This window comes from Ischnura elegans, chromosome 8, assembly GCF_921293095.1.
Source record: "Ischnura elegans chromosome 8, ioIscEleg1.1, whole genome shotgun sequence".
Taxonomy (NCBI): Eukaryota; Metazoa; Arthropoda; class Insecta; order Odonata; family Coenagrionidae; genus Ischnura; species Ischnura elegans.
The window spans coordinates 42,991,522-43,002,937 of NC_060253.1; the positions used below are offsets into that span (position 1 = coordinate 42,991,522).

General features: G+C 43.6%; 1 protein-coding gene across 1 annotated transcript; it reads left to right on the top strand.

The window, feature by feature from the left end:
- Positions 1 to 8,256: 8,256 nt before the first annotated feature.
- LOC124164399 (uncharacterized protein F54H12.2-like) lies at positions 8,257 to 9,537 on the top strand. Its single transcript, XM_046541722.1, has one exon. It carries the CDS (start codon positions 8,257 to 8,259, stop codon positions 9,535 to 9,537), a length of 1,281 nt encoding a protein of 426 aa, XP_046397678.1.
- The last annotated feature ends 1,879 nt before the right edge of the window (positions 9,538 to 11,416 follow it).

Consider the following 11,416-nt stretch of genomic DNA (forward strand, 5'->3'; position numbering starts at 1 on the left):
AAGACAATCTGCGAGAATCCAAGCGTATTTTTGGTGATAAATTCGACCTCATCACGCGAAAGGGAGTATTCCCTTACGAATATGTCGATGCCTGGGAAAAGTTGGAAGATAAGCAATTACCTACTAGAGAAAAGTTCTACAGCTCCCTCACCGAAGAAACTGTATCCGAGGAAGACTTTGAATTCTCCAAAAAAGTTTGGGAGGACTTTGGTTGTAAAACTCTCGGAGAGTACTCCGATGTTTATTTAAAAACAGACGTTCTTCTTTTGGCTGATGTATTTGAGTCCTTTCGAAGCGTATGCATGTCAACATACGGGCTCGATCCAGCTTGGTATCTAACTTCACCTGGACTGGCCTTCGATGCGATGCTGCGCCTCACCGGTGTTCGGTTAGAACTACTCACCGATTACGATATGCTGATGATGATGGAAAGGGGTATAAGAGGAGGAATAAGTCAATGTGTTAAACGCTACAGCGAAGCTAATAATAAATATATGGGAGAAGAATACGATGCAGAACAGGAGAGCCGCTATATAATGTACGTGGATGCCAATAACCTGTATGGGTGGGCAATGATTGAACCTTTACCTACTGGGGGATTTAGATGGGTTGAGCCTATGGATGCTAGCAGTATTTCAGTGATTCCCGATGATAGTCCGAAAGGATACGTGTTTGAAGTCGACTTAGAATACCCACAGTGCCTGCACGATCACCACTCCGACCTACCCCTTTGCCCGGAAACGCGAATCCCACCCACCGGAAAGTGCCCCAAACTATTGACAACCCTTTTGAACAAAGAAAGATATGTTCTGCACTATCGAAATTTAAAATATAATTTAAAATTGAATACTGTGCATCGCGTTATTGAATTCGACCAATCGGCATGGATGAGACCATACATTACACTCAATTCTGAAATGAGGAAATTGGCAGTTGACGACTTTAGCAAGGATTTTTACAAGAAAATGGTGAACTCCGTGTTTGGCAAGACGCTAGAATGCGTGAGGAAGAGGCTTTCAATGGACTTGGTTTCAAATGCGAGGAGGCTCAATAAATTAATAGCAAATTCTAGATTTATAGATCGCACTATCTTTGGTGAAAATCTCGTGGCCGTGCATCGGAGAAAGGCATCCATACTAATGAATAAACCTATTTACATCGGGCAGGCAGTACTAGATATTTCAAAAATACACATGTATAAATACTACTATGACAATCTGAAAGCTAAATATGGTGACAAAATGCAGCTCTGCTACATGGACACAGACTCCTACATTGTGGAAATAAAAACTGAAGATTTCTTCTCCGATATGCTCACAGATCTCTCCTCCTATGAAACTTCAAATTACCCAGTTAACCACCCTTGCCATTCCCAAACAAATAACAAAGTAGTGGGAAAAATGAAGGACGAAAGCGGTAGTGCGATCATCACTCACTTTGCAGGACTTAGAAGTAAAATGTACTCCTATAAGTTGATAGGAGGCAGAGTCTCAAAACGGGCAAAGGGAGTAAAGAAAATAACTGTTTCAAATAGTTTAACATTTAATGACTATGTGACTTGTGTGCGAACTGGAATAGATTCATACAAAAAAATGAGCATGATAAGATCAGATTTACATAAAATGTGCACCGTTCAAGTCAACAAGATAGCTCTCAGTTCGCGAGATGATAAGAGACATATCAAAGATGATGGAATTAATACATTGGCGTGGGGGCATTACCTAATTTGAAATAATTTTATAAAAAAAAAGACCACTTATCAAATGCGAATGGTGTTTTCCCGCGAAAAGGGAGACTCATCCCACCAACGATAAAACGTACTATATTGCGATAGCGTGAATAATGTGAGGATTGTGCTCTCAATATATATAGCGCGAAGTTCCAAGGTGGAAGTCATTCATTTGGCAGGTCTTGTTCAGTGTGTGCAAGAGGCTTCTGCTTCCCCGACTAGTGCAGTGGTGTCACCAAGTGCCCCTTCCAGCTAGCATTCGGATTCATAGATGCTACAATTTGGTCAACCAAATTAGACTTTTCTTTACGATTGTGTAGGTTATTCAGCCTAAGACATGTGGCTTTTCTTGATAACCTGTTTACTTTCCACAATTTGCAACTCTCAGGAGTTGACCCTCAATTCATCCGATGTTGATAATAAGTGCATGCGGTCTTTCCTGCATGCGTTCGGATACCTGGACGCCTCAGAAAACCAAATGATAAATTTGAACCATTCGGATGTTGAGAATGCATTTTTGAGGATGACAGAATTTTACAACGTCAGTGTAGATGACGCCATCAAGCTTACCCGCTTACCAAGATGTGGAATGAGTGACATCGGTAGGTACTCTGCATCATCTGCCACTTGGTCAAAAAGAGTCATAAAGTGGCGATATGCTCTTAGCGACGCCGAACACATCAAACTCGCAGAAGCGGCGTTCAAAATGTGGGGAGATGAGACGAATCTGGAATTTCAATACGATCCTTATAATGCGGATATAATCATTTCCGAGAGAGGTGGGTTACACAGATATTTCTCCCCCTCTCAGTTATGCCCGTATCGTTTTTTCGGCCCTGGATACATATTAGGACATGCGAAGTTTCCGGCCGAGTGGAAAGATCATATCGAAATTCATTTGGATGAATCGGAGACGTGGTATTTAGGGCGAGATAAAAACGCACCCGCACATCACACTAACCTTTTTCACGTACTTCTACATGAAATAGGACACACTCTCGGACTCTCGCATTCTAACGATCCGAATTCGATCATGTACGCATCGTACACTGAATCGTATCGATTATCTCTGCATGAGGACGACATTGCGGGAATTCGCAGTTTGTATGGAGACCCACCCGCGGTGCAAACCCAACCTCCACCTCAGGGGGAATCCTGGACAGAGGATGAAGATGAGGAGGAGGAGGTAGATGATGGGGTGGCGGGAGGTAGAGGAAGAGAAGAATCAAACGATGAGGAGGATGATGGGGTAGAGGGGTTTGAAGGTGAAGGAGGTGGGGGGAGAGGAAGAGGATCGGTTCCCGACGGTGATGTTAACATGTGTGACATTAAAATGGGCCGCGATTTCCTCATAGTGAACCAGATAATGTACGTTTTTTACGAGGGCAGGGTTTGGTTGGTGGATGTGAATGGTGGGGGTAATGTTTCCAAACCTTTGCAGCTCTCCGAGTGGTTAGCATTTTTGCCAAGGAATTTCAAAAAAGTTAAGGCAATATATCAAAGACCGTCCGGGGAAATAGTGCTCTTCTCCGAAAAATTAGTATATATGTTCCAATATCCATCCCTACAACCCGTACCAGGTTATCCAAAGAATGTTAGGGAATTGGGTTCCAGAAATGAAGTCGACGTTCAGGCTGTCGTTAGTTCACATACTGGGCGCACGTACTTGTTTTACAACGATGAGTACGTCATGGAAATAGATGAGTGTACATTCAAGGCTAAACAATTTGGAATCACTTCCAGACTTTTTACCGGTATACCTGAAGGAGTAGATTCAGTGTTCCGTTATCTTAATGGGATGTTGTACTTTTTCAAAAATGATATTTTTTACGAATTCAATGAATTCAGAAACAAACTCGTGAGGGCGGGCAAGTACGACCCGGCATTATTTGGAATCAAATGCGCAACCCATACGTCCAGCTTAATAGGTGAATTGAAAAAGTTGATTACGTTTTTCGATCAAACAGCCAACGTTTAATAAAGATAGGCGCACGATGAGGCTGAGTTAGTTGCCCCCATGCCTCTGAAGTGGAAACATCCTTTCACTTGCATCTGCGCTGGACCTTCGTGCTGCGGTAAATCAACCTTTGTCGTAAAATTTTTGAGGAACTTGTGCGAATTGGTGGATGGAGATATTGAACGTGTGATTTGGATCTTCTTCAAAGGGAGTGAACCAAAGGATAATCTTCCCGGAGTTGAATTCGAGCACGAACTGCCTTCTTTCGACAACCCGAGGAGGTTACCAACCCTTTACGTCATTGACGATTTAATGCATGAATGTTATAACTCGGAAGTTAGCAAATTATTCACCCGGGGTTCTCACCACTGTAACATTTCAGTGATACTGATCACGCAGAATATATTTCATCAAAGCAGAGAATCTCGAAATATTTCGCTGAACGCCAAACACATCGTAGCTTTCAAAAATCCCAGAGATACTCAGCAGTTCCTTTATCTAGCGAGGCAGGTGTATCCAGAGAAACCTACGGAATTGTTCAAGGCATATCAGGATGCAACCGAAGAACCGTTTGGTTATTTAGTGCTTGATCTTTCTCAGGAGAGGTCTGGGAAACTGAGGTTTACCAGCCATATTTTTCCAGACGAGCAAACGTACGTGTACGCTCCTACAGCTGACGTAGGCAGTTGCTTGGAAGTGGAAGCATGAGCGAGAAACTACTGCGTAAGCATATTCACGTTTTTCAGAATATAAAACGTAGTTCACCAAAGCTTAGGAAAGCAATTATTTCGCTTTCGGGTTTAGATCTCACCAAGGCGTTGTGCGAGGTTTGCATCAACGTTCTGAACGGAAATCTACCCATTGATCCCGAGGTTAGGAAAAAGTTGACCCCCTTCAAGTCCGTACTCAGGACTCTGTGTTGCAGGAAAGTGCCGCTGCGAAAGAAACGAAAAATACTAGTTCAAAAAGGAGGATTTCTCCCAGCACTATTAGGAACTCTCCTTTCCACAGTGATTGGGGCTATCGCTTCGAGATGAGTTTGAAAAAGTACTTGCTTATCGATCCTAGGGAATTCGACAAGACTATTTTCGATAAGCGCAGGACTAGTTTGGATCAGCAGTTGACTAGCGTTTTGAAAGAGAAAGGTTTGAGCGACTCGGAGAAGTGGTACAGATACAATCGCGCCTTGAAGGAATACATAGCCGCTGCTGAGGAGGTGCAAAAGCCAATCAAAATACCAATCTTCGAACAAGAGAAAGAGCGAATATTAGGTGAAAATTTCGAACTGTCAGCGAAAAAGTTAGACCAATGGTCAGGAAGGAATCAAGGAGGCGCGAAGGGGACACAATCGCAGGCGATGGAAGACTTAGAAGCAATAATTCCAGAGGGTCTAACCGAGGGAGAAATAAAAAGAAGCCCGAGCTGCGAAAGAAAAAGAAGCCCGAGCGGCGAAAGAAAGTTAAAATCTCCGAGGCGGACAGGGCGAGTCATAAAAAGAAAGTCACCATGGACTCCGTATCCTACGCGAAAGAAAAGTTAAAGAAAATCTACTACGAGCCCTCACATCCCGCTAGTTTTTCATCCGCTTCGAAATTGAGTGAATATTCGAAACTACCTCGTTCCTTTGTTGCAAGTTGGCTCAGCGGGCAAGATTCTCACACACTTCACAAACCTGCTAGGAAAAAATTCTTGAGGAATTATTATGCACTGTATTCAATCGATGAGACATGGCAATGTGACCTTATCGATATGAGAAAATACAAACGGTTTAATTCAAACTATCAGTACATTCTGACAGTCATAGACCTGTTCTCAAAGTATGCTTGGGCGTTTCCACTGAAAACCAAGAAATCCTCGAGTATAATAAATGCATTCAAAAAGATTTTCAAGACACGCATTCCTTTGAAGATTCAGTCCGATAAGGGCAAGGAATTCGTTAATACCCAATTCAAAACTTTCCTTTTGAAAAGAGGCGTTAAATTTTACACAACGAGCAATCCGGATGTGAAAGCAGCTATCGTGGAACGCTTCAATAGAACACTCAAGAGAAAACTTTTCATGTACTTCACTGCATCGAACACATATAATTTCGTGAAAGTGCTACCACGTTTGTTAAATTCATACAACGACACTGTTCATTCCAGCACTGGGGTTAAACCCAGCTCTGTTTCGATTCGCAACTCGTATGAAATTGGATTGCGACTGGCGAATTCGAAGAACAACCTTAAAAAATCTATGAAAAAGCCCCTGCTCTCGGTAGGTGATTTCATCCGCATCAGCAAAGAGAGGTTGCCTTTCATGAAGGGGTACGATAAAAATTTTACTGAAGAAATATTCAAAGTTAAATCAGTTAAGATAGGTAAAAGCGTTCCAAGTTATCACATAGAAGACCTAAGTGGGCAACAGATCCAAGGCTCATTTTACGAGCAAGAGCTCGTCAAGGTGACTTTGCCCGAACGATTTAAGATAGAACGCATACTGAAGAGGCGAGGAAAAGGAAAGGCTATGGAATATTTAGTGAAGTGGGAAGGTTACGGTGACCCTTTTAATTCTTGGATTCGCGCGTCGGATATCTCTCATGTATGATTTAATTTAGTAGGCCCAAAACTGGACAGGTATAAATTGCTAGCGAGCGAGCCAATTTGATCATAGTATTTCGAGTGTTTTGGGGGAGTCGACATGTCGCAGCATTATGTCACAGTCTTCAGCAGTAGTTCCCTCAACATATTCAGAGAGAACACAATATCCCATTTTACGAATGTTTTACCGAAGGAATTCATGTTCGATGGGGAGTGGGAGGTGGGATTGGCTCAAATTTCATACCCCGAGATCGAGAACCCCCATACACGTGAAAGAGGAGGGAGAGTAACGAGAAGTCTGGAAAGCAACCGATTGCCTTTGGCAAGGAAACCCTTAGGTGCGATCACTATTTCCATGCCTCTAGGTTTACCCCCTCTTATTTTGGAGTATGGAACCTACGCATCTTTTCACAATTTCGTTTTCCCCAACAATAGCGTTCATCGAGTTCACCTCCTGGACATGCTTGAAGAATTTAATTTTGATTACAGAATGAATTACAGAACTCTTTCTGATGCACCTCCGAACGTTAACATCATAATCAGCAATGAAAAGTTTGGTGTTCGATACGTGCTCGACCCCAACATCGTGAAATATTCCAGTTTCACCGACGTGTTGAGGACGCTATATGCGGATGACTTTAGTGAAGTATTCAGAGAAATGAAGCGCGAACTTTACACATCAGACTTCGCTTTTGTGAGAGTCGTACCATCGCTTTACCTGCAACTACCTAGAGGAACATACAGTTCTTTTTATCATTTGTGGAGTGTGGTGTTCTTAAACTTCGACGTTGGGGTAGTGTCGAGCATAATAGGGGAAATCTCACTTTTTAGACTGCTGCTTCCCGAAGTACTATATAAACCTTATGGTGAAGAAGACATAGAGGAGGCCGCTCACTTTATAAACTCGAACGATGGTGTTAAGATTCAGATTCCAATGGGGTATTATCACTCCATGCAACATTTCTTATCGTCCATGCAGACTGATGAGGCGGGAAGGGCTCATACCCACATTTTGGAGAACACGAAGTCATATTTGGATATGAGGAGGGGAAAGGCTCGCGGAGAGATAGTGAAGGTTGAAGAAACCATTTCAGATTTTAATCCCGAAACAGGTTACATGTATGTGTATACGGATATGATTCAACCGAATGCTGTCGGAGAGGTTACCACCAGGTTATTACGGATAGTTAGGGCGAAAGAAACGGATCACGTCTTCAATCCCATTTACTACTACCCTCTGGAAAAGAATCGCATAGACAGTATTGAAGTTAAACTTTTGGACGAAATGGGAAGATTGATACCATTCCATGGTGGGACAGAACACTCTCGGCTCACGTTTCATTTTAGGAAAATTGACTATTAAAAAGGAGGACTGGAGCGGAGATCGCGCATTGTGTTACGAGATGTCGGCGGATGTGCGTCGCTATTTAGTGCACGTGGGACGAGGGGTTGATGGAAACATTGGGCAGGTGTACGTTGCTAATCGCAGATATCAAAGAGGACGAGGATTCGGGAGCATCTTCAGCAGCCTTTGGCGAATGGTGAAGCCACTAGTCGTTAAGGGTGCGAAAGCAGTTGGAAAAGAAGCTATGAACGTGGGAATGGGAACATTGAGCGATATTGCTGCCGGTGGACTCCCTCGAGAAGCTTTTAGAGAGCGCGTTAACGAAGCAGGGCGGAACCTCAAGAATAAGGCTGAGACTAAGATTTCTCAGATGATGACTGGGTCAGGACTCAGGATAGTGAGAAAAGGGAGGATTTCCAAATCTCGCGTCACAGCAAAGAAGATGAAAGGAAAAGGTAGCAAAATGAACTATATTAGGAAGAAGCGTAAGAATCAAAATGGCAGGGGGAAAGTAATTAAAAGGAAATCTAAAAGAAGGGTGAGGAAGAAAAAAAATAGGGCCACTGATATCTTCTCTTAAAGGGGGAGAGTTTTTATAATTTTATTCATTCGGAGTTTAGTTGTTGGGGGAGTAACATTCACCATCATGACGACCGTACTACACAGTTCCCTGGACTTGTTCTCCGTAAAACTGGAGCAACACGAAATCATGGGTAGGCGAGAAATTCCCCACAAACCTACGACTTCTCTAGATTCAGCGACTACGATTGAATTTCACGTGCGGGATGGAGGTAGTGCCACATATAAGGATTTGAGCAGTGCTCGACTGAGCTTGAAGGTGAAACTCACCAAGTTAGATGGCTCCGATTACACTTCGTCCGATGAAGACCAACCCGGTGTAGTAAATAACATTTTGCATTCTATGTTCTCGCAATGTAACGTGGAAATGAATGGGCATTTGGTGACACCCTTTGAATCAAATTACCATTACAGAGCATATCTAGAAACAATACTTAACTATGGGCTGGATGCCTCGAACACTCATCTCAAATGTGCGGGTTGGGTTTTGGATGGTGAGGGTGAGGATTTGGAAAACGAGGGGTATGCGGAACGGAAGAAGATGTTCAAGAATAGTAGGGTGGTGCAATTGGAAGGTAGGATATTCTCCGACGTGTTAAATCAGGAGAAGTTCATGTTGAATGGTGTTGACGTGAAAATGAAGTTTTCTCTGGCCAAAGACGCTTTCTACATCAAGGAAAAATCTCAACAGTCCAAGCTGAAAATTTTGGACGCTACGCTGTACATGACTCATTATAACGTTTCTCATACACGATTATTATCAGATGAGAAATATCTGCTCACCAATAACGCAGTCTATCCATACAGAAGAACCGACATTAAAACGTTCACCATACAGAGAGGCGTCCGTTATTTCAATCAAGGAGGACTCGTGCAAGGCAAGTTGCCCATAAGGATATTATTCGCTATGATCTCACACGACGTTTACGTAGGTTCGTGCACCAAGAATCCATTCAAACTGCAACATTTCAACATCACCAATTACTGCCTGTATTACAATGGGCAACCAATCCCATCACAGGGTCTTGAGATGTCCTTTGATAATTTGACTGGGTTTTACACTCACGCTTACTTAAGCATGATAAATGGCATTGGAAACCTGCACTCGGACAGAGGTAACACGATAACAAAAGAAATGTTCGCGAAAGGTTATTTTATTATAGTGCAGGATCTCACACCGGACGGATCGAGCACCGAGGATCATACGTCACCGGCTGAAAGTGGTGATTTGGTTGTGGACATCACGTTCGCGTCTTCTTTGTCGGCTCCGGCAATGTTATTGATGTATGCGGAATACGAGAGTGCGATAGAAGTCGATAAAACCAGGTCGGTCTACCTTAGATTTTAGAAAAAAATGGATAGCTCGCAGATAGAGAGGTTATTAACAGGAGAGTTAAAAACAAGAAAATGCTTTCGGGGGGTTTTCGCATCCGATAAGTTGCCCGGCAAGAAGAGAGCTGGCACTTACGTCATCAACTTGGACCCGTCCAATCTGCCGGGGAGTCATTGGGTAGCGGTGCACATAACCCGTTCCAAAAAAGCTGAGTTCTTCGATTCTTATGGATTTGAACCACTCGTTCCACCTATTATAAATTTTTTGAAATCGGTCGACGCGCATTTCAGTAGGAATCATTTTCGATTGCAAAACGAGAAATCTGATCTATGTGGTGAATACTGTTGTCTGTATGCTTTTTTTAAATCAAAATCGCTGTCCCTAGGTGACTTCCTTAAAAATTTCACCAGGCGAACCGACCTGAACGATTGCAGGTTGCTTCAACTTTTTCACTCTTCGTTTGGGAAAGCTCCCCCTACCCGTCGTTCCCGCACTTGTCATAAGAATTCTCAACGCTGTTGTTCCCAGTTCTCAACTAAAATGAAAAAAAGCAGAACATAGAAGGAAGGAGTGACTCACTCTCCGTTATCGCCTGTTCGCGGTTAACGATTACAGCGTCAGTTAACCATATATAATCAACGTGTGGAGTCCGCAGCTCACCACTTGTGATGGAGATTTGGCGAGACGAGGACGGGAGAGCGTGGAGGATACTCGGCAAAGTTGAACTCGCCTGTCCTCCCGTCACCGCGGGTGAGAACCTGATTTTCACAGTCGCTGAGGACGGAACAGACGTCAATTCAGTATTAGGCTTCGAGACACCCACTAGCTCGAAAGGAAAGGCGCGCAAAACTACTCGCGTAAGGAACGCAGGAAAAGAGCCAGTCACCGGCACTGTGCAAGTCGAGGCACCCATCACCAGCTCAAAAAGAAAGCCGCGCAAGACCAACAATCAAGAAAAGAACTCAGTGATCGACACCGGTACTGTGCGAGACTGTCAACACACCGCCAGCTCAAATACAAAGACGAGCAAGACGACGCACGAACAAAACGTGGGGAGCAAAACTTCTGCGCAAGTAAACGAGCCCACAGTCAGCTCTTCAAGAAAGCCTGCGAGGAGCACACAGGAGAAGGAGAGGCAAGTGAAAAAGAGGAAGTCTTCGCCTGCAAATCAACCAACTGAACCCCTTTCTCAAGTGGATAACAGTGGAGTCACAGTAGATGTGCTGAAGGAGTTAATCACAGTGATTCAAAGAGAGTGAATGGGGATTCAATTTTTTAGAAAAAAAATGTCCCGTGAGTGCATAGTAGACTTTCAGGCCCTAATTGGCGACAGTGGAGAATTCGTGGTGAAGGAATTGGCCATGATTGATGTGCGTAGCGGGTCGACGCGCTTGTGGTCGTTCAAGAATGCACCGGGCTCGTTCTCGAACAGGAAGAACGAATGGATAGTTCGGAACCATCATGGCATGGATTCAACCGTGGGTGTACTCTCACATGATCACTTAACCATGATTCTCAACATGTACTTGAAGGGATTCGAATATCTGTTTGCAAAGGGGCTTGAAAAGTGCAAATTCCTCTCCACATTGGTGGGGAGGGAGGTGAAAGATCTCGGAGAACTAGGAGCGCCAAAACTATCCAAATTTCCTCGGGGGAGCGTTTGCTCATTCCATTCCTCATCGGGAAATCTCGTTTGTGCTCTTGCGAACTGTACAAATTTGAGGGAATGGTACCTATCAAACTATGGAGGATTTACTTCACAAGGAAGCAAGGCGTGGCGTGCTACGCCCCATCTGGACTGAAATTCTTATGGAAATATTTTTTGAAATTCCCCACCCCCTGTTTCATCATCACCAACGGACTTTTTTGAAATATACCACCTCAGTATCATCTT

Bases quoted from the DNA above. Each gene is read 5' to 3' on its own strand.
- LOC124164399 (XM_046541722.1), top strand. From the start codon at position 8,257: ATGACGACCGTACTACACAGTTCCCTGGACTTGTTCTCCGTAAAACTG.